At 43.2% G+C, this 24,366-nt stretch overlaps 2 protein-coding genes across 2 annotated transcripts in view; one reads left to right on the plus strand and one right to left on the minus strand.

Annotated features, from left to right (window-relative positions):
• Positions 1–6,604: 6,604 nt before the first annotated feature.
• On the plus strand, positions 6,605–8,242 carry tnfb (tumor necrosis factor b (TNF superfamily, member 2); the record flags this gene model as incomplete). Its single annotated transcript, XM_083644739.1, has 4 exons — positions 6,605–6,793; positions 6,908–6,962; positions 7,073–7,132; positions 7,469–8,242. The coding sequence occupies 4 exons, from the start codon at positions 6,605–6,607 to the stop codon at positions 7,924–7,926; spliced, it is 762 nt and encodes a 253-aa protein (XP_083500865.1). The 3' UTR covers positions 7,927–8,242.
• A 3,561-nt stretch (positions 8,243–11,803) lies between these two features.
• gabbr1a (gamma-aminobutyric acid (GABA) B receptor, 1a) overlaps positions 11,804–24,366 on the minus strand; it is a gene marked incomplete at both ends in the record, with an annotated part of 141,100 nt that continues 128,537 nt past the window's right edge. The window contains 2 exons of the mRNA XM_083644699.1: positions 11,804–12,094; positions 17,548–17,691. Of these exons, the coding sequence (XP_083500825.1) occupies positions 11,804–12,094; positions 17,548–17,691 (435 nt within the window). The remainder of the gene's footprint in view (positions 12,095–17,547; positions 17,692–24,366) is intronic.

The following is a 24,366-nucleotide window of genomic DNA, read 5'->3' on the forward strand; positions in this document are numbered from 1 at the left end:
CCCGACGCCCGGGCCTGGTCCTCTGCTCGCCCGACGTCCGGTCCAGTAGAAATGTGGCCAGCTTGTGCTGCTGTTGTTGGGCTGATTCCGCAATGTGCAGAGGGGAGTGCTGAAACGATGTACAGACAAACAGCGACATACTGTACATACACGGTGAAACATCGGAGTTCAGTTCAATGTGAAACAGTCTTTATCGGTAGTTCATGGTTTTAGTCTGCAATAGAGTCCAACGTTTAATCCTGACGCCACATGGTCGAGTTATAGCCTGGTAAACCATCCGGTCATGTGAACTCACATTTGTGTTTCGTTCTGTGAGACCGTCTGGCTTCTCCCCCGTGGTGGGCACTTTCAGATTCCACAATGCAGACGGGCCAATCAGGGACCTGCCTCATAGTTGACATCATAACCGGCCAATCAGGAACGCCGCCGGCAAAACAGTAATGGCTGCCTCCGTGGCTCTCCGCCTCGAACAGTATTGTCAACATTCGTTGAGTTAAACAGCCATAAGTGCAGTTATTGCAGAAATAGACTCAATAACAACAATTAAACAAGAACAGGAGTATGCAACAGCGGAGATTCTCAGCAGAAAATATGTTTTTGCTGTTTTTCCGAGTGGATTTGGATTGGACTGGAACCGATGCTGATTGGCTGAATGACTGGACTTCCACCCACTGAAATGACAGCTCGGACGGAGTCCAGACGGATTCACAGAACGAAACAGAATGTGAGTTCATGGATCTGGATGGTACCAGAGATTTTCATCCGCCATTTATTTTCCCATAGACATTTCGTAAAATGCTTATAAAAATAGTTTTACTTCTTCACACCAAACGGTTCAGCTATATTTAGAAACAGGAGAGATCGCATAACATTTCACTCTGACCAAAACGTAACAAAATGCGGGTTTAAAGAAAATATTTTTTCTGTTTTTTTTTTTAGTTTTGGTCTGAGTGAAATGTTCTATGGTCTCTCCCGATTCAGCTGAACCGTTTGGTTTGACCAAGTACAACTCTTTTTATAAGCATTTTACGAAATGTCTATGGGAAAATAAATTGCAGAAGAAAATCTCTGGTACAGTGCTGAAGCAGGAAGTGACGTCCATGACAGTTAATGACTGCAATGACATCACGGATGCAACCACAACACTATCAACACACACACACACGTTCAGCCACACACATATACACATATCATATTTATACGTTTTTGATCACAGGAAACTGAACCAGACGTTTCCCTGAGAGCACAAACCTCCACCAACACTGAACAATTCTCCAACATGCTCTGATACTCAAAGACGTTACTCCTACAGCATCTCTTCAATTATAACCTCAATGACTCTGCAAATGCAACTTCTTATCTTCTATCTTCATTAGTTTCAGATTATGTCTCAAATATATTTGTCTACTGGACAGATCCAGATCACCACATTTTAATCAGCTGTTCCTTGGGCCAAAATGTCCTCAAAATTTCTTAGAAACTTGCTCATACGTTTTGGAGATATCCTGCTGACAGACAGACAGGCTAACTCACTAACTACCACAGAACCTCGGTGGAGATCAGAAAGATGCTTTTTAGCCTGCTAGACTATACAGTATGGTGTGGAAGCCACCTTGCATTTGTGGTTCAACCTCATTTTATTCCCTTACAGGCTTACACAGACAGCTCCCTCCAAACCCCCACACGGTAACATCGAAGGAGGGCCGGTGACTTGGAAACCAAAATGGGTTGTGGATCTTTTGTTCCTTCAAACTTGCACCTGTGATCGTGTCACCACACAAATCTGAAAATGTGGCACTAAAGCGCATCACATCCTTCCTTCCCTACCCTCCCGCCTTCCCTCTGCCCTTCCTTCCTGCAGCCTAGTCATAATCTCATTTGTCATTGTAGTCTAGCTTAATCGTGTGATGACCGCACTCTGGGAGCTGATGATGCAAGCCCAGAGCAGCATCAGACCAGAGAACAAAAGGGGGCTTTTTCCACCCTGTTCATAATATGGCAGGGAGAGTTCCATGTGAGGGAATATGCCACCATGCTTACTGGGAGAGAGAGGGCTGCTGAAGATAAGGCAGAAAGGCTGCAAACAGGGCAGGGAAAAGGCCACCAGATATGAAGTCCCTAACTGTGCAGGTTGAGTTTCACCACCTTTGATGTCATAAGGTTTGTATTCCCTAGCGTCATGAAAAGAGGTATTTGTCTCCTAGTGGAATCCAGTGGGAGTCTGTGAGTTACATATTACAGGTCACCTCTGATATTGTCACCAAGGGGAAAACACAGCTTGTCAGGGTTGAATCCATCGGGCGGAACACTTTACAATAAGGTACTCAAAACTAGAGAACTAATGAGGAACTATTAGTTAACGGTCAGTTCTTGAGTAACACGGTCACCCATAGACTGGACAATTAAATCAAATTTCATAGAGTAGCTATTAGCTAATCATGATTAAGTAATGATTCATACTAATTAACTACTCAGGATCATTCAGCACTTCAGCATTTGACTTTAGGGGACACTTTAGGGGACACTCACTCACTCACTCACTCACTCACTCACTCACTCACTCACTCACTCACTCAATTAACTAACCATACCCAATGTTATAATCTATGACATTATTTGTATTAGGAGTTACTCAAGAACTGACCATTAACTACTCTAATAGTTCCTCATTTGTTCCTCATTAGTTCCCTATACTCTAAATGTTGTGTACCTTACACAGCTACAGTATAATAATATCAGGGAGGAAGAAATGACAAAGCACATTCAAACACAATCTGGGAAACCAGAGTCTATTTTTATTTAAAAAATAGACACTGGGTTCCTAGATTGATTCAAACATAAATCAGAGGTATTTTCAAGGATGGGAAATGTAGCGTTCATCAAATGAATGTACATTACATTTTGTCATCTTAGATGGAGGCTGAGCAGTTCACCAGGCAGGAAGCACTGCTAAGGAAGGAAATGTGCAGTTGTGTGTGTGTGTGTGTGTGTGTGTGTGTGTGTGTGTGTGTGTGTGTGTGTGTGTGTGTGTGTGTGTGTGTGTGTGTGTGTGTGTGTCATCGTGCAGCATCTTGCGGTCAGTTTGTATCTGCATGGAGGAATGACACAGCTCAATGTGTGTGTGTGTGTGTGTGTGTGTGTGTGTGTGTGTGTGTGTGCAGGGGCGGACTGGGATCATAATTCAGGCCGGGCATTAGATACCAAGCAGGCCAGGCCGATACGGGGTGACGCGCGTTGGAAAATTTGGGGCGTTTGAAGCTCAATTTAGGCCGTTTGAAGCCCAATTTGGGCCGTTTGAAGCCAGATTTGGGTTGTTTAAAGCCAGATTTGGGCCGTTTGAAGCCCGATTTGGGCCGTTTGAAGCCCAATTTGGGCCGTTTGAAGCCCAATTTGGGCCAAGTCCAATTTTACAATGAGATGCACCCACTTTAAACCTGAATAAAGTAATAAAACCACTAGTAAACCAGTAGGCGACGCCTGGCCTGCTGTTCAGTGAGTGGCCTGGCCTGGCCTGCCAAAAAAAAAAAAAAAAAAAAAAAAAAATTTGGCAGGCCAGGCCAGGCCAGGTCACCGGGCATTTGCCCGACGTGCCCGATTATGCAGTCCGCCACTGTGTGTGTGTGTGTGTGTGTGTGTGTGTCATCGTGCAGCATCTTGCGGTCAGTTTGTATCTGCATGGAGGAATGACACAGCTCAATGCCAGAGATGACAGTAGGTAACCACTTTTTCACAAATGACACAAATGACACATTTACAAACCACAGCGGTAAATACTCGCTGTTGAGCCTTTTAATTGACATGTTTCCAAGATAGGCTATACTGTACACCAGTTCTCAAACTTGTTCCATGTTAAGGACCCCTAAACTGACACAAATTATACCACAGAGCCCCCATTTGATACGATTTTGTTCCAGGGTCCCCCATCTGATAAGATTTTTGCTTTTAGATCTTTTATTACAGAAAGTATATGAAACCCATGACCAAAATAATCATACATTCTGTCATTGTGTCATGGATGGAATTATAGTGAAAATAAATTATTCTCCTTTTTGCTAGGGACCCCTGGGGTTCCCTGCACCCCACTTTGAGAACCACTACACAAACCTAGAATACAATGAAAAAGAATGTTGTGTGTAAGCTACTGAACATGCAGCCAGAGAGAGAGAGAGAGAGAGAGAGAGAGAGAGAGAGAGAGAGAGAGAGAGAGAGAGAGAGAGAGAGAGAGAGAGAGAGAGAGAGAAAGCGCCATTCACCAACCCATGGGAGTAAAATGGAAAAGGTACCAAATCGGAAAGCAATTTTACAACAGTGGCTAAAAATAGTCAAATGAAAACAGATACGCAAGCAGTCAGGTAAGAAAGTGAAAAGGGGAAGTAAAAGGCAGACCCGTGTAGCAGAGAAGGAGAAGTGTTGAAACCTGTTAGGTCAGTGGATTTTGGACTGAGTTGCGTTGCGTCACAGCGCTGAGACAGAAACACAAACGCTGGCTGCTGCCAACATGAGCCTGAGCCCAGTTTTCTCTTTCCAGGCTGAAACATATTTGAGTATGTAAATGATGGTATATTCTTAGAACATTGTGAATAGTGCATCTAATTGAGCATCAGAGACTATCTGAAATAATGACAAAGGCTTCTCTACTATCCTGACCAGTTGTCTTGGCCCTCTGCTCTTCTCTATCTTTACAAATTATATGCCATATGCAATCAATAAGGCAAATTTGACAATGTATGCAGACGATTCTACTCTTTATTATGCGGCACCCACATGTATTGAACTTAACCAGGTTCTGTCTAGCGAGCTGAGCATTATATGCAATTGGATAAAGGCAAATGAACGTATACTTAATATATCAAAAACAATGTGCACAATTGTTGGTTCTAATTATAGATGATCGCAGAATCCTAAAATGAACTTACTGATAGATGGTCAAATTATAAAGCAAGTAAAAACAGTAAAACTTCTAGGACTGTACCTTGTCATGGTCTGATCACAACAATAAGGTGGTTGAGAAAATGGGTAGAGCTGTTGCCATCACTAGGAAGTGTACATAATTTGTTCCACCATTGACACTTCGCCAAATTGTTTCTTCATTAGTTCTGTGTCATTTGGACTATTGCTCTGTGGTATGGTCATCAGCATCTAAAGGTCTACTTGAGAAGTTACAAGTAGCACAAAATAAGGCAGATAGGCTGGTCCTGGGGTGCTCCCCCCAGCGTAGCTGACATGCACGTCTCACTGTGACATGGCTTACTGTTGAGCAAAGACTATCGTCCATCCTACTTTTACATTTAAAAGTTATTCATACCAAACTCCTACATTTCTTTTCAACAGCATAATTTATAGTTCAAGTATTCACACACACTCCACCAGAGGGGCGAGTGGAGGTCAGTTGACTTTGCCTAGACCTACATTAACACCAACTAAGAAAACCGTCATATAGGTCTATAGTGTCTTGGAATTGTCTACCAGGAAATATTTCTTCCATCTATGGGAGGGTAGCTTTTAAATGGAAGCTAAGATCCCATCTGCACTCACAAACACCAGTAAACGCACATTGACGCTTGTGACACCACATTGACTTCTCTTTTTATGTTTTTTAATAGTACAGTGTTATAGAGATCAGTTGATTTCTGGGCAATAGGCCAGCTACATGACTAGCTGACCAAACTATTGTTGTTTTTCTTTCTTGCTTTTTACTGTTTTTCTGTGATTGTCCTTTATTTGCATTGCATTGTACTATTTCTTATCCTTTCACTAAATTATGTTATTTCTACTGCAGTTTACTTTGTTTGCTAGTAATGTAATGTGTAATGTGTTTGGACCCCAGGAAGACTAGCGGTCTTCATTTGGTGATGTTTTTTCTTTTAACCTACTCTTTCAATAATTAAGAGCTGCACTAATTAAAGTGAACCTCTACTACATCAATACTATCAATACTTTATGAATAAGAATAATCATAACTAAAATCATTGATTTACAGGTGGATTACTGGAATTACAGGATAGTATCTGAATTTTCTGGTCCGATGTGACCTCAAAGTGCACATGGTGAGTGATGGATTCATTTGTAAACCGCAGCAATTAACAGACAAGGCTTACATTCTTTGGGTAGCAGTAATACACACTCAGTGGTTAAGCACAACATGTTTGTGAGTTTGTGTCTCAGTCTCTGTACCCAATTTGTGTGTGCGTCTGTCTGAGGATCTGTGTCTTGCTTCACTGTGTAATTTTTCAAAAACCTTAAAGTAGCAGCAAAACACTTTCCCATCCTGAAACCACGATTCCCATTGGGTAAAAGTCCTCTCATATTTCTATGACTTCTCTCTTTCCCTCCCCAGGTTGCTCTGCTTGCCTGCCTGCTGCACTGTCTCCACTTACAGAGAGTGACATCACTGGAGTTTCCCTTCTGCAGAAGCAGCTGCCACAGCATAAATACTACAAGCTCTCTGGCAGAAGTTCACTCCTAACACAATAGCAACACAAGGAGACGACATCATCACAGCCAGCGCTGGAGGCATCTGGACATACAGTACAGAGAAATTCAAGTCAAGTATCCAGTTACCAGACTTTTCTCAGCAGCCTTTGAGCTTAGTGTTGTCCACAGTATGGTGGCCTATACAGTGACAGCGGGCGACGTGGAGATGGGCCTTGGGGAGAGGACAGTGACTGTGGTTGAAAAGAAGTCATCCTTAGGCTGGATATGGAAGGTGTGCGGGGCCCTCTTCATCGTGGGCCTTTGCATAGGTGGTACCCAGCTATTCGTTTGGTACTGGAATGGAAGGCAGGAAACAATGGTAAGGATCCATTTGAGTAGGAATGCTTTAGAATCCTGTATCTGGTGTATCTGGTGAGAAAGTGGCGAGTTGCTGTGTCTAACTGTGGGATGCCCCCCCCCCCCCCCCCAACAGATGCAGCCAGGCCCAACAGAAGCACGGATCGGGAAGGAAACCGGTGAAGCGACAGGTGATTATATGCATGGCTGCTCATTCCCAAAATGCTGAAGGTATCGTGGGATATTTCTGAGCTTCCGTGGATCACTTGAGACAAGCTCACATTTGTCTCCCTCTTCTCAGATCCCCACTTCACACTGAGGCGGATCGGCAGCAAAGCCAAGGCAGCCATCCATTTAGAAGGTGAGTCATCATAGCCTAAGCCTACCTTGATTTGTTTCTCAGCAAAACAATGGGCCCATGGTCTAGTCTTTTCCACACTGTCATTCAAACTCGTTCTCGCCCTTGTGTCTGATATTTGCGGAGTTTCCTTTTTAGAAACAATATAGGGAGAAACGCTATGAGGAAGTAGCTGTAGACGTTTTTCGTTGCCGTTACCTCATTTCATTCAGACCTCCAAATAAACTGGTTGATTGACTATTCTCTCTCGTTTGACCCCCCCCCCCCCCCCCCCCCCATGCTCACAGCAGAGCTCAGGCACTTTAAGGCTGTAACGTTTATTTCTTCTTCTGATTCTAGGCAGCTATGAAGAAGACGGGCGTTTCAAAGACCAGGTGGAGTGGAGGAATGATCAAGGCCAGGCGTTTGCTCAGGGGGGGTTCCGGCTGAAGGACAACCAGATCGTTATCCCTAAAAGCGGCCTGTACTTCGTCTACAGCCAGGCCTCGTTCAGAGTCTCCTGCAATGATGGCGACGAGGAGAGCCTGGGAAAGCGGCTCGCTCCTCTCAGCCACAGAATTTGGCGCCTTTCGGACTCCATCGGCAGCAGAGTGTCTCTGATGAGCGCAGTGAGGTCGGCTTGCCAGCGCGCCGCTCACGAAGACAGCTACAGGGTCGGAGAGGGCTGGTACAACGCCATATATCTCGGCGCAGTGTTTCAGCTGAATAAGGGAGACAAACTGTGGACGGAGACCAACCAACTAGAAGAGCTGGAGACCGAGGGGGGCAAGACATTCTTTGGTGTGTTTGCACTTTAATGCAGCAGTAGAGTAGTAGCAAGAGAGCCATCTTTGCTGTGATTATGGGTATGACAGTAATGCAATAGGTACAAAGTTCAGCCAAGTGCCATCAGTTTTTGGCAAATCTTCACTTTTATGTTACTTTTATGTTTTATGTTTGTTTGTTATTATTCATCTTCGTGGTGATAAGGACAATTTAAATCTCAATGGAGATGTACACGTTGTAGCCTAACAGGCTTTTCTGATTGTAACTCGTATAAACTGCAACAGTTTGCAATATTACTGCTATTTTAAGCACTTTTGTTCATTATTTATATTTATGTTGACCTGAGATTGTAGTCTAGACTTTCTGTACTGTACCAGATGATGACAGCTCTTCACTGGAGAGTGTAGGTTCATGGATTATTGCAAATTGTTCTATTTTACTTATTATTATCACTTACCATTCCATTCCATAATGTATTTATTTGTATTTATTTGTATTTAAGTACAGGATTAGGTGTTAAAGATTATATTTATATACCTTTTTTGTCATTAAAGTGCCAAAATGACCTCAAATCATGATTTTATTTCACCCTGTTGTTACAAAGGACAATGCTTTTTTCCCCTTCATACTTGTGGTACAAAGCAGAGAATTGTGGCTGAGAAGGGAAACAGCTTCAGCTAGCCTGGGCAGTAACTCACATACATTCAGGCTCAGTCTATTATTTGGCATGGTCACTATGAAATTCCTCACAGCCAGCAAATACTTCCTTTGTTAGATCAGACAAGACGAGGGGAATTTCCTGCTTTGTGCGTCTTGCTGAGTGCTGTGTCAGGTGGAGGCCCGCAGAAGCCTCAACCCAGAGCGGGTTTTCCCCAGTGACCTCCCCTCCTCTTCCACCTCCACCACCACCACTCCCACCCCCTCCATTACTGCATACCTCGTCTCCAGTCAGCTGGAAAAGGATCGGACCTGGCCCACAGCTGGTTTGGTGACATTATCATCATGTAAAAGCACACATTTATAGGATGTACTTAGACACATGGTATATTTTCTTTTATCTATAAACATCCACTTATTGTCCCCATAATGAGGTTCCCATGGGCCTTTGCAGCTGGCTATTGTATTAAAAAAACACTTCCCACTTTCGTTTAATGATCTCATCTTCGGGGGTTTATTTGCTCCTTTATGGAGCGACGCCAGCAAGCTCAGCTGGAGAATAATAACACATTTCCCTCACAGTGAAAGGTTGGATAGAGTTAATTGCTCAAAGGTCCTACCGAGTTAGAAAAGCAGTAAATAATTGGTGACATCTAGTGGTTGATGTAAATATGATGTACAGTATCTACAGGGAAATCCACAGGAATAATACTAAAAATAATGGGACTGAACAAAATCCTCAATTTGAAAGAAACTGGGACCTACACTTGGACTGATCAATTAGAAAATATAAGCTAATTATGGTGCCATATAAAAGTTAGTAGGTTACTTGTCCTTGGATGAAAATGGTTATACAGACTGGATTGTTTATTCTGGAGATTTTCAATTATGAATTGGGGGTTGAGAAGTGTCCAAAATGGATATGTAGCATTTTCAAAATCAGCCCTGCAATTCATGTAAATTCAATTTGAAATTTCAATTCATGTAAAGCCTATTTCTGCTTTCATAAAAGATAACAATAAAGCACAAAAATACCCAGTGAAAAACAATGGTTTTATTTGACCATGGTATCCATATATTTGCATACACATACTCTGAAATATATTAACATTTAAGATCTTAGATATAGTGAATACAAATATCCTCAAATTTAGGTATATTGTCATATATGTGCAATATTATAGATTTTTTAAATGACTTCTGCATTCATATTTTACACTATCTGATCCACAGTTAATATGGGCTATTTCATTCATTAATGTCCTGCGACTGCATTATGTCTTCCTTCTCCATACCTGAGCTAAAATGTATTATTATAATAGCAACATAAAGTTGTAGTAGAACCATAGTTTGTTGAGTTTAAAGTGCACAATGAAATATATTCAAAGAATATTTGTCAAATTATTGTATCACCATCTGATAAAGCTGTTAGGTATCATTGCTTTATAAAATTTGAAAATAGCTAATGAATGAAATAGTACATCCAGATTAACTGTTGAATATCAGATGACTTTACATATATCCCTCTTTGATACATTTACAACTGTAGTTATCCAAAGGCAAAAATGGGAAAAACAAATAGAAAAAATCTGAAAGAATTCAGTGTAAGAATGAGCATCCACATTTACCCAGATTGTCTTTTATGGGAAAACAAAACTAGCATCCATTCAAAATAAAAAGGCTTAGAAGAATGATGTGCAGCAGAGGCACATGTACAAAATCTTGAGAAAAGTCTGTGTGCTTTTTCTGAATATCTACAGATGTAGCCATCGCAGAAACCACACATTTTACAGTACTGCCTGCTTTCTGCTCTACTGCTGCAGGACACTTTATTTGGACAGTAGGCCTACGCCTACAGAGAGTCTACAGAGTATTTGTAAGTTAACATTTCAACAGCTTATAGTTGACATTAGTTGACGACGTTCTACAATTCCACACACCTGCACCTATTGTAAAATGTAGGTATGTTCATGAATTGTCACATACTCATACATAGATAATATGTCAAACCTCTGTTAAACAGTTGAATTGTTGAATGTCAACTAACAAGCTGTTGAAATATTACAAATACTCTGTAGACTATGTGTAGGCGGACTATCCAAATAAAGTGTTACCAATTTAAATTCTGTTTCTTTTTCAGAAGGTACAAAAATTGCTCTGACAGGTAGAAGTTTCAAAGATTAGAGTTTTGTTATAATCTCTCATTTCTACCTACAACATTTGAGAGGGAACAGATCTGCAGTGGCGGTTGCAGCACCAGTGGAGGATATTTGCAGGATAGATCCAGGATGAAAGATTTATTTGATGGCTACAACTGTACAACTAATTTGATAAATACCACCAATCTTGGAAAAATTGTAAAATGTTTTTTTCCCCCCAAATGGCAAAAACTATCAAAAAGTATTAATACATCAGCCAGGTCTGATAATATCATCCTACCAAATGGGTCTCATATTCGTAAGTTCGTACATCAGGAAAGGTCTGGATTTTTAAGATGTGATGCTGTACTTGAATACGGAGTCCTGATGACAAACATCCATACATGCTACGACGCTCGGCCCTTCATAATTATGGCTATTGGATAATGCACATTATCACTTCTCAGTGAAATCACTATTCGACACTTTTGAGCTCAGTCGCTCTTTAAGAACAAATATTGGGGGGGGGGGAACTGTACATTGCTTTGTTCCTTGGTCAATTTCCACAACTCTCTCCAAAAGTAAACAAATTGTCAACAACAACAAGTCCATGACAAAACAGATCCGATATTACAGAATAACAATAGAAATCACTATGTGCTTGTCTAGTCAACAAACTCGAGAGACAAAGGGTGGCGATAGATAGCAAACACATACATAAAGTTTTCCTTTTAAGATTCCTCAAAGCGATGTGTCTACAACAGAACAAGATAACGAATGACTGAGAGATCTGTCCATTCACTCGACCTTTCAAATAGACAGTGAGCGCTGCCAGACTGGGATGTGCTCGACCTTCGTGTTCACCGCTCACAAATGCCTCTTTAGCTGGGTTTAAAACACAGTGGAATGGAAACTGTGAAGGATGCGTGACTCTCTCCCGAGCTGCTGAGTGTAAAAAAAGCACTCCCGCGTACTACTTGTGCTTCCGTAAAAATGTCACTCTCTACAGCGTTGTGCTCGTCGCCGAAACAAGTGAAAGTCACAGTGTCTCGTTGTGTGTGTAAGTGTGTGTCCCCTGGGTGCACCGTGCCCCGGTCTCCCCCGCATCAGGGGCCTACTTGTACAGGAGGGGGATCTGGCTGTTGTGACAGTGGTTGCGGCTCATCTTGCTGTCGGCCTGGTAGAGGTTGGAGGAGTTAGAGAAGGATGGAGGCAGGGCGTGGTTGTCCGTGGTGGGGTTGGGGTAGCCGGGCGGGGGCAGCAGGGACTTGGGATCTGGCTGGGTCGAAGGCGCAGTGGGGGCTGTGCTGTGGTTCTGGGTCTGGCCCGCCGACGGTCTGCGGCGGTTGCGCAGGGCCTGTCGCTCGGCCAGCTGGTTGCGGAGAGCCGACACCCTCTCTTCTTTCTAAAGACACAACGAGAGGAAAGAGGGTTTGGAGTTGTCATATCGACACACACAGAGAAATAAAGGTGCAAACTGGAACCGAAGATGGTTCTTTGGAGTGATGCCATAGATAGAAGAATCATTAACAATCATTTCTGATTCCCTAAGAACCTTTTAATATACAAAAGAAGAAGAATATGGTTCTCTGGGATATTAAAAGGAAGCTGGGTGATGGCACAAATGTGGAAAATAACAGTCTGAAATGGTTCTCTTATGGCATCACTCCAAATAACTATTTTCGGCACCCTTATTTTTCTGTGTACACAATATAGTCCTTTAAAACAAACAACAACAACAAAACTATACTATCTGTATGGCATCTTCGAAAACCAGAGCGTAAAAAAGTGAAGACGATCATGATAAATGACAAGGAAACAAGGTTATATTAAGCAAAAGGAGTGAGGCAAAAAAAAAAACAATAGTGGGAAAGGAAACCTCATTACATAAAAAACATGGCTAGAGAAATGGAAAGAAGTGATTTATATATCACCTAACTAGTTTCTAATATACAATATTTCTAGTTGTGGACAGAGCATGAGCAATCAAATCACTGCCTTTTGGGATTCAAAGTAGTGTGTTGCGTTTCTGCACCCACACACACGCAAGCTAAACACATACAGATAAAATAACAAGCAAGTGTGTAGACTACAGTACATATATGTGTATTAGGGTTGGAAGATATGGCCAAAATAAATCTATATCACGATATATTTCCTCATATCAGTGGACACGTTATTAGTCAATTGGTGTAAACAGCAGAGAAAAGCCCTGTGCACAGCAGTGCCACTCTCCTGGGTGCCGGCTGGTGCAGGGTGAATCACAAGAATAATAATAATAAAAAAAAAAGTTCTCCAGCGGAGAGATACGATAGGATAGATGAACACTTTATTTTGATACATAAAAAAAGAGAGAAAAAGAAACAAGGTGAACAACGCGTTTCACATGTTTGCTTCATCAGGTTCGCTATGGGTGTGAGACTGCCACCAGGTCTGCATTTAAGTCCTCAATTGCTGATTGGCTGATAGGCAGGTGTCAATTACCCAATGAGATACTCACAAGAATACAATGAGGACAACTTCACACTAAATGGAGTTAACCACACAAAACATATCACTCAATAGTAGAACATGTAAAAATGTAAAAAAGGGGGATTCCAGGAGGAAATACTTACCGTAAATTCCGGACTATAAGACGCACCGGTCTATAAGCCGCAGCACCAAAATTGACTATTTTTTTCTTCTATAAGCCGCACCGGACTATAAGCCGCGGGTGTTTTGATGTTTAATTACCATATGAAAGGGTTCGTGCACAGAGAGGAATGTCGGGAAAGAGATCGCTGTTTGGGGAAGCTCCCATTTATTAACATTTCAACAAAACAAAACAAAAGTCAGGTCACTAATCCCCAGACAAAATCACACAACAATAGGCTACCGTATATGTGCAGCAAACCTGTAACCAGAGAAGTCAAGTCACTAATCCTCGTCTTCCTCTTCTTCCTGCGTACTGAAACCACCAAAGTCCTCATCTTCAGTGTCGGAAACGAACAGGTTCAGGGTGGCTTCGTCAACCACTCTCCTCTCTCCTTCATTGTCACTCAAAACCAACGAACTCCTCTTCATCACTGTCGGCATCGAACAGCCTCTGAAGCCTCTGACGGCCCTCAGCGCCAGCTGTGGCGGCGTCATCCTTTTCATCCCGCAGCAGTCCAGCGTTTTGGAACCCGTTGGTGATTGTGGATGTTTTCACACTCCTATAATATTCCGTGATCTTCCTTTGTGTGAATTCGCCGAAGTTTGTGATTTTCTCCTGGTAGTCGGGAGGGAGTTGTTCAGTAGTTCTCCCCCGGACGGACAGTCCCTTTCGTCTCATGAATCGGTAGCACCAAGATGGCCCACCTCTGAAATGTTCAATTTTCATCTCGGTGGCGATTGTTTTGGCCTTCAGTCGGATCTGCACCGTGGAAACGCCTCGGCCGTCTCCTCTCTGGGTCAACACCCAGTCCTCAAGGGAATCTTCAAGTTCCAGCCATCTGCTTTTGTGGCCTCTGAAGGACTTTTTTGTCTTATTACACTGAGACAGTTCCTCCTGCTGCTGCTTCCAACGTCTCACCATTGACTCATCGATGCCCAGGGTACGCGCTGCTGCTCTGTTTGTTTCTTTTAGTGCGAGTTCGACTGCTTTCAGCTTGAAAGCTGCATCGTGTGACTTTCTGCGTACCTTCCCCATGGTAAGTGAGAGAGAGACTGCTCGTCTTGTTGTGATTCCGGGCTGATGAACTTTGCTTACCGTAATTACCATATGTAAGGGTTCACGCACAGAGGGGATTGTTGGCTGTTTGAGGAAGCTCCCATTTACCGTATTACCGTAACATTTCAACAAAACAACATAACACAACACCTTTGTTTATTTCGACAGTGCACACAGTGTCCGCGGTGTGGTGAAAAGAGGGCAACAGAGGAAATTAAAACAGAAGTGGATTTATAGGTAGAAAGAGTGCTAAAAAAGAGAGATTTTATTTGTATTTGAAATTTTTTTTCTGAAAAAAATCCATAGATAAGACGCACCGTTATATAAGCCGCAGGGGCCAAAAAACGGGAAAAAAGCCGCGGCTTATAGTCCGGAATTTACGGTACATTATATATACTAACAAAATATAGTTTAAATAGTCAATTACCGTAGTGTGTTAATATTAAAGGCCATGGGAAAAACTGCCAAGAACTCTCATTTATGTCACAACGGATGTCTGCACCTATAAACATGTCTGAAAAACGTATGTGCTATGTCTGTTGGTATTGTATTCTGCTTGATTGTCCACCCCTAATAAGTATACATGCACATACAGGGCCCTATCTTCCCCCTGGCCTTAAAATAGCGTTTAACGCCAGGCGCAGCGCTATTAGTGGGCGTGGTCAGGCGCAGTCCCTATTTTCCCCTCGGCGCTAAACCCGGCCTTAACCATTTAACCACGTTTTTTAGGCGTAGAATTATTCACAACTGTGGTCATTGCTGAACTGCAGTTAGCAATGACATTCTTCCTTTCGAAGCTCCGATCCACTCGATCGAGTCCGGGTTGCGGCTGCATGCTGTCATCTCTTCATGCCAATTTGGATATCTCAGCACATCACAGATCATAGCCTGAATAAAACAATTCAACCTACAGCCAGGCAAATACAGATCTGTTCAGCAGGGCTGATGCGGTCTCCCTGTAGCCTACAATATAGAACGTTAACTATCGGTGACATCCCTGACACCATCCAATTCCATGATCTTTATGTTGTAAACACATAACTTTCACAATAGTGAACAAGCACCCCCACTCGGCTCATTCAGGGCAGGTAGTTTTATAACTTGTAGGCTACCTGCTGCTCCTGCACATCACAGCACAGGCTAAATGATGCACATAAATATAGCCTACATTATGTAAAGTCATGGCATAAATGTGTTTTTATTGAAAAAGTACAGTAAGCTAAGTCTTGTTGGAGCGGACATCACAGTACGTGTTACAGCTGTCACTCGTCTATACCACGTTGTATTTGCGACGGATATATATGCCACCTGGATTACATAATATATGTTTCACATAGGGTTGTATTTTGATTTTTATGTTTTATTTTGTCCAATATTGAAATGTTCTAGAATTGCATGTTGTGTTAACATAAATATTATTTATATCTACCACTTAGCCTACTTAGGCTGATTTGTTTGCTATTTCTTATCAAAATGTATTAGCCTCAATGCATGGTGGGAGATTTCACATGTGTGTCTGTGTGTGGCTTTGGTAGGGGAGTCGGCACACTGAATAAGGCCTGGTTTTGAAAATCGTTAAGCGCAAAATTAATGCCAGTGGGGAAGATAACGTTTAAGGCCGAAACGCCCATTCTGGCCTATTCTGGCACTGTGCCACGCCTCTTCGGCGTAAAGCGCATTTCGGGGTCTAAAAACATGATGCTATCTTCCCAAGTCAGGCGCAAAGCGTGTTTTTTTTGCGTTTAACGCCAGTTTAACGCCTAACGCCAGGGGGAAGATAGGGCCCACAGTATACATGATTGTGTATTTTCTATTGTCACAGCCAGTGCTTCTAGACTCTAACAATAACATTAACATCAGGCTTCGTTGTCCAGGAATTTCTACCAAACACACAAGTGTTTGTCTCATCAAACAGAGGCGATAGACCACACGAGCACATCCGGGTAATTCGCAAAATGTGAAGGTCGCACCCCTTTTTAGGGGACAACACAAGCCACTCGCCGTTGACTTCAATGTAAAATAGCAGTACCAAAAAAATCAATGGAAAAATAACATAATTAATTTAATTTATAAATGACGCAAAGACACCATGACATGACAATATATTTAAACTCGGCCCGGAAATAGAATGCGTAAGATACATCGACACGAGGTACTTGCCTTATATGAACAATGTATCCAGTTTCCACCAGGTTACATGCATCGTCCACATTGACGGTGTCACCCCTACTCTATTAAAAAAAAGGTATATCTGCGATATATCTATTTTTTTTAATTGTTAGTGAAACTAACAACACAGCAACTCTTCGGCATATCTCTATCAAATTAAACCGTTTTAAATGGTTTGTTTGAAGTATTTTCGGCTTCTTGTACAGTCTTTTCCTATGGTGGGTTTCCCAGTAAAAGGGTCGGTGGCCTTTGCGCTGGAAGCTTGAAGATGCGGCGCAGTTCTGCTCTATAGGTCACCTGGTTAGCAGTCTTGAGTGGCTTGGCAGATATCCCTGTATGTCCGGACAGCTCGGTCTGGTGTGTTGGTAGTGTTTGGTGGTGATGAGCACTACGCTGCTCGTTTATGTACATATAACACATAACAACACAAGACGCCTACAAACATGTAACGTTACATCAAAGTAAGGTACACGCTGTTGCAAACAGTCATGTCCGTCTTCTGTATGAATCACATGATAAGGGAGGACTAGCACTGCTACGGAAGCCTCTATAAGGACAATCCGCATCACGTCACTACCCCAGCTTCGCCTCCCTCTGATGGACAGCCAGAAGTACCAATCGTACACAAGCAGGACCGTGACACTATGTAGATCAATATGTGACATAGAGTACAGTGTCTGTCTACCTCCTGGATGATCTTGTGTTTGTGTATATGTACAGTATATTTGTATGTATTTGTGTGTGTGTGTGTGTGTGTGTGTGTGATTTTGTCTTTTTTTTGGGAGGGCATTTTGCCTTTATTTGATAGGACAGTAGGCAGACAGGAAAGGTGGGGGGGGAGAGAGAGAGGGGTTAACATGTGGCAAAGGACCACGGGTCGGATGCAAACCTGGGTCGGCTGTGCGAAGGACCAAGCCCCCATGGCATGCGCCCTACCAGGTGAGCCACCGGGACAGCCCACTTATTTGTCTTTACAATGATGTGTGTGCCTGCTTTACCTCCTGGATGATTTTCTGCAGCTCTCTGTTCTCTCTCTCCAGCTGTCTGGACTTCTCCTCATCGTTGTTGTTGGTGGAGGAGCCGGTCTTCAGTGTGTCCTGCTGCTCAGACTGCCACTCACCGCGCGTGATCAGACGCCGCATCTGCACCGCCACAGGAACAGGAAGTCAATAAACGACAGGACACAGAGCCAGCAGTGAGGAGAGACGGTCTGGCAGTGGACTGGAGCTGGGTAATTACTCTAATTTACTACTGAGGTGCTGTTATCGTCTTGTCCCAACAGCAGACATTTTCTTATTCAGTGCCAAAACAGTGAGTGAAAACAGACAGTGAGTGAAAACAGACAGTGGGTCCTATCTTGGTACAGGCGATATCACCTATTTGCGCTTGCGCACCTGTTTGCGTGCCTCAACGATAGCAGTCCGCCTTGCACTAGTGTCCAGGTGTTATGCCGAGTTTTGCACCCCCATCCAGCAGCAGCTAAACGCATCCCCACCTCACGGGAGCATATTGTAATGATTTATACAGAGATTTAACTGTTTAAAAGTGATATAATTGTCTGGGTAGACATGACCTCCCTGTTTTCTAAGTTAAAGCCCCGAAATATGGTGGGGATGCAATTATCGGCGGGGATGCGGAAACGTTCACGGCACCTGCCGCAGGCGCAAATTAGCGCTGTGCCAAATCATCTGCGCCCCCAAAATGCCAGTGCAAATGGGATTTGGGCGGTCTTAAGCACCAGAATTATTCACAGGTGTGGCCAGGCAATGCCTGGGCGTTGCATCAATAAAACCAATCAGATTCCCGTCTTGCGATCGCTGTTTGTGCGAGGCATGCAATATGCTGTAATTCTCTCCATGCGTAATAGAGTGGACTCACTCGTGCTGAGGACAGAGAGAGATGGAGAGAGCTTATTGACAGATCGTCTGTCGTGCCAACGACCCTCCGGGTTATGGGATAGGTGAAGGTGAATAACCTATGTCCATTGTCCAACAAGTTTTCTCAATTCATTTCACTCTTTGCGATGTGATAAAAGTTTCTGAGTGAGTTATAGTTGATTGCCTCACTGAATTATCTGCTACTACCCAACTTTAGCAGCAGAATTTGATGTAATGTATTGGCGTGGCAAGGCTGTGCGTAATGACATATTCAAAAGGAATTTTACTCTGCACTGCGCAGCACGGTGATTATGGTGCGCTCAAGCGCAGCGCGGTATTTAGCATGTAAGAGGTGCTTTTAAAAGCTCTTAGCGCAAAGTAATTGTGCGCTGCTGACGTAAGATAGGGCCCAGTGAGTGAAAACAGACAGTGAGTGAAAACAGTGAGTGTACAAAATATTCAACACCTTCCTAATATTTGCAGCCCGTTGCCCAATCCACATCATACTTGTGAAACCTTTAAAATCTCTTTATGACTTAAGTGGATTTAAAGTGGTAATCTAAAAAAAATATATATAGCCTATATTTTGGCACTATCGGACGTTGCAGCAGTGTTTTTGCACTGCACTTCCCAGATTGTCAATCAAACCGTTTGTTCAGTACTACAATGTCTTTTTCCTTGGATTTTCTGTTGACAAAATTTGAGTTCCTGTAATGTACGTGACGGTTTCATAAACTGGCTATACGTAGGTTGAATCACTATTGTGTTATATCAAATATCTATATAGAAATTATTACTTTAATGGATGAAATAAACAATTATTAAACAATCAACAACTTGACTGGGACTCATATGAGCAGCAAGCTAATATTTAAAGTTCATAATCTGCCCTTGTATGGACAGTGTCAATATTCTCTTAGCAAAGGACCTGGAATAAAGACGGCTGCCTTCTTGTTTCCGATACGACCAATCGGATAGACCAGAACAGCACTGCGTCATCAAGCGCCAAGGCCACGACCCTTTTACGGGGAAACCCACCATAGGAAAAGACTGTACAAGTAGCTGAAAACACTTCAAACAAACTAAAACCATTTAATTTGATATAGATATGCCAAAGAGTTGCTGTGTTGTTGGTTTCACTAACAATAAATAAAAACACCTGGATCTGGGATGTTTTTTTTTAATAGGGTAGGGGTGACACCGTCAATGTGGATGATGCATGTAACCTGGTGGAAACTGGATACAGCGTTCATATAAGGCAAGTACTATTGTCGATGTATCTTGCGCATTCCATGGCCGGCCGAGTTGAAATATATTGTCATGTCATGGTGTCTTTGGGTCATTTATAAACAAAATTAATTAAGTTTTTTTTTGTACTGCTATTTTACATTAACGTCAACGGTGAGTGGCTTGTGTTTTCCCCCTAAAAGGGGCGCGGCCTTGACGTTTTGCGACGTAAAACGTCGCAAAACGTTTGTTTTGGATGTGGTGGTCTGGTCTATGATGCAACGCACTCAAACATGCATGAGATAGACTCTAGCTGTTTCTATACATGCACTGAACTCCTGATCACCGCACCTTAGTCAAACAGGCTGCATGTTTAGAAGCATTTCTCTGTTTTGAGCGCACTCCTGCGACTCCGGAGCATATACCACCTAGGCCCTAGTCTAAGCTCCGCATCATTTGTGCTACGGCTCTAGTTTAGCAGGTCGCAGCAGAGGCTCCGGCGGCAGGCAGGCGGGAGGGGGCGTTGATGACGTGCTAAGCGAGCACATTCAGACCATAATGTCCCCGTACTATTTAATAATTTCATGAATGGACGTAGTTACGTGGCTGGATTATTTGGAAGAGAGCCAAATGGTGAGTAAACAAGTATTTTTTATTCTCAAATACACTACTGCCGCATGCGCTAGGACGCGTCATCAGTGATGTTATCTGGGGTCATAAGGTGTTTCGGGTCTGTCAACATCATACACCCTCGCCCAGTAGACCCAGCCGAGGCCAATTAAGACCGCGACTCGCGTCCCAGAAGCCGCTTACGGATCAGCCTTCCTACTCTGTCTGCAACGTTGCCCGCGGGAGGGGTAAGAGAGAACGCCCAATCCGCTGCAATAGAGCTAGTGCTACGCCGCAGTATTGGCCCTTCGGTGCATGGAGGATCTAGGCTCTGTGGGTTACTCCCGGCCGTGCTCCTCCTTCGTCTCACCAGACCCTCCCGTGGCAAAGGCAATCCAGAGGCTGAGAGGATGCCTCAAGGACGCCTCAAGAGGGCCTGTGCGCTGCACGTCATTTACCTGCGTCGAGCATCTCGCTCTAGCCTGAAGGACCCCAGGCCGCGCCGATCTTTGCGTAGCCTAACCTAAAAGTTTAATCGTTTATTTTTTTTCCATGTGCCAGTTTGAAAAGGAGATGGGTGAAGTGCTCGGTATTAACGTTCACGTAGCCTATATTAGACTAATTAATCATTCGGCATATCAATGAATTAAACTGCAAACTCATGATCAGCGAGTGAGGACACTCAGGACAGCCCATAGACATAAGCCACAACCAGGTGGGAGAGATGAGAAAAGCAACACACTCCTTTAAAGTGTAAATTCATTCACCAGAAACACATGTTCGTTCTGAGCTTTAAAAAAAAGAATTTGCTGAATTTTTAACCCTTAACACATTCACTGCCTGCCGTTTTTCAATACTGTAGTTAGCTTCTGCCAAGGTTTTTTTTTGAGGATTCTGGCTCATCTTTCAAGAGCCGAGGATTCCTTTCTGTTAGGATTTTGTGAACACACAATATCTCAAAAGAACTAATAGAATGTGTGCTTTCTCTGTCTAAAAGAGTTAGTTTGTAGAGTTAGTAGTTATGTAAGCATTAGCAGTTGAATACAGCATGGTTTCAGCGTCTGAAAATTTATTCTGAGATAAACGGCTTTTTGTGAAATTCGATAGAACAGTCACTTTAACCATTCATTTTTGGCATCAGTAAGACGTCAGACATCTAAACAATAGTTTTGAACAGTCATTTCCTCCATAACAGCAGGAAACACCCCTCTCCTTCAAACTCCTCCCTCCGTGTGTGTTCTTCTTGGCTGCAGCGGGCGTGTCACAAGCTCGTTTCTGTTGCTGCTGTAACCTCGCGTCACCAGGCTCACTGCTTTGCTGCTGCTGTGCCTGTCTGCTGGCGGCCGCTGGCCAAGTCTGGATGGGCTCGCTCGTTTCTTGGAGTTTCGGTTGAGAGCTTTGATGAAGCTTTTGCGATTCTGGTCATATTTATGCTGCGTGTTTCAAAGTGTGTTCCACCCGTAATCTATTATGCAAATTTGCAATCCCGCACCGCCAGCAATCAGCGCGAAAACGAAAGCATTTTCGCCAATCCATTTTCATGAGAATGGCTTACTCACACTGCTTTTTGCTTGCCTTCCTCTAGTCAGGAGAGCACTGTCGCCACTTAGTGGGTCGGTGGAATGGGTTGTACACGTTCGGTGGTTCCAATATTTATATAAGAGATGTAAAAGGGTTAGATGCACATCCCACGGTCAAAAAAAAAAAAATCATTTTTTTGACGTATTAATACGTCATTGGCAGTCAACCGTTGGATTTTTTTGACGGATTAATACGTCATTGGCAGTGAACGTGTTAATCCGACATGGGTCCGTGTATAATTCGTTTGAGAATTGTGAATATAATTTTTTTTCCCTGCCCGTGTTCGGAGAGAGGCCGCGTGCGGCGCTCACATTGCACTCCTCTCTCCGTGACTGAGTTTAGCCTACATGTATATTCCCCATGCCAACACATGTTAAGCTGCATTGTTTTCTCATCAAGGCAATGTCGAGGAAATATTGGCTCATATTTGTGTCCGCAAATGCAGGTACGAGCGTGCATGTTGTCCCAAGCTTGCCCAGAATGATGTGCCGAACAAATAGGCTATCTATAGGCATATTCCCACTGCAAAGTCGATCTCTGAGAATTGGAATAAAGATCGATTATAGACAGGGGCGAATTTTCCACTGGGGACATGTCGCCCCCACTTTTCAAAACCTTGATTCTGCCCCCCCCCGATTTTTTATCCCATTTTTATCCCCCGTTAGTGCTAATTTAATTTATTTATCCTGGTTGCTACTCCACCCTCTGCCGATCTGGGGAGAGCCGAAACTGGCTCCATGCTTCCTCCGAGACATGGGCAGTTAGCCAGCCGCTTCTTTTCACCTGACAGGGGAAGTTTCACCGGTAGGACATAGCACGTGGGAGGTTCACGCTATTCCAACCAGTTCCCCTCCCTCCGAACAGGCGCCCTTAACGACCAGAGGAGGAACCACATTAGCAACCAGGATATTGCATGTTTTGGTGAGGGGTTCCTATATGAAGGAAACCCCCGGGAAGCACGGGGAGAACATGCAAACTCCACACAGAAAGGCCCTTTTGACGACCCCACCCGGGCGGTGAGCACTCGGGACATGCGGACGGGCACGCATTCCTTCAGCGTTCACATCGTCCCAGATGGGAATCGAACCCAGGACCTTCGAGTTGTGAGGCGACAGCGCTTACCACTGCACCACCGTACCCCCCCCCCCACACACACACACTTTTTAAACTGATTTTTTTTTGATAAACTGAAAAAATCATGCTTAATACGCTACTGTTTGACGACCAGCCATCATATTATGGCTGAGAATGTGAATTGAGTTGCTGATTATAAGCTATAGGGTACTCCAAAAGATTGCCACGGATTTCATCTTCTGTAAAAAGTGCCCTCTCCAGACCCTGAATGCATTTCTAATGGGGCTCTGTATGGAAATTCCCCTTTCCAAGCCGTCCCCGAAGGCAGCACTCACAGAGTCTGGCTTTTCCGAGCTCTCCTGACCCTGAATGCAGCATTTCTAATGGCCCTCTGTGCAGAAAGGCGCCTTTCCAAGCCGTCCCTGAAGGCAGCAGAGCCAAGAAACGAAAGCATCATACTTCAAAGCATAGCACACCAGCCCATGCACACGTGTGACACAACAGCAGCACACAGACCGTCGGACTTAATTTGAGACAGACAGATATCACTATCAGGTACATAGGCCTATGTGGCCATTGGCCAAAACAAAGTATTATACTGTTTTTTCATCTTATTTGTCAATAGGGACCTCTCTCTCTCCCTCTGTCTCTCTCTCTCTCTCTCTCAGTCCGATGTAATTTCACAATTTGCTAATTGAATTTTGATCGATCACACATGATGGCTGACAAGGGTCTTCTAGGCAATCAGGCAATGCATAGCATTACATGATACAACTGACTTAATAACTGCAACTGCACAATTTGGCTTTGATAACCATTCATCTAGCTAGTATACTGGATTGTTGTAGGTTACTTGTAGGGCAGTGATATACCCGAGGCTCAAAAGCAACATACGGCTCCTTTATGGGTAGTTCTGGCTCTTTTAAGTCACAGTTAAATAAATGAATGAATGAATAAATAGCCTAACTAAACAAATAAAATCAAAATAAAGGGAACAAAGGCCATTTTGGGGGGATTGTGGCTCTTGGAAAGATTTGTTTTGGTCAATGTGTCTCCTGATAGGGCAAGGTTGTTGTAAAATTAATGCTGAATTGCTCATAGATCATCAGTGACAGCAACAATATTGCAGACCCCTCCCCCCCATGTGACAGTCTGACAGGCAGCTGACAGGAAGGAAGAGCTTCAATGTTTAAGCCTGTGTTGCTATCTGTCTGTTGTAGTGTAAAATGACCTAAAGGGAGAGCATGTGGTGACATGAAAGTGAGTGCGAAAAGGAGCACATATTGATGCTTAAGACTAAATAATATCACAACAGTATTGTAACAGCAAATTTAACTTTTGTACTAATATTATTCCGTTTGTGGAGTTATTTTTCCGTGACAAGTATCATCCAAATAAATTAATTTAAAATGAGATATTCTTCTAAATCTGGCTAAAAACATTAACACT

Source organism: Poromitra crassiceps, assembly GCF_964638095.1.
Source record: "Poromitra crassiceps genome assembly, chromosome: 1".
Taxonomy (NCBI): Eukaryota; Metazoa; Chordata; class Actinopteri; order Beryciformes; family Melamphaidae; genus Poromitra; species Poromitra crassiceps.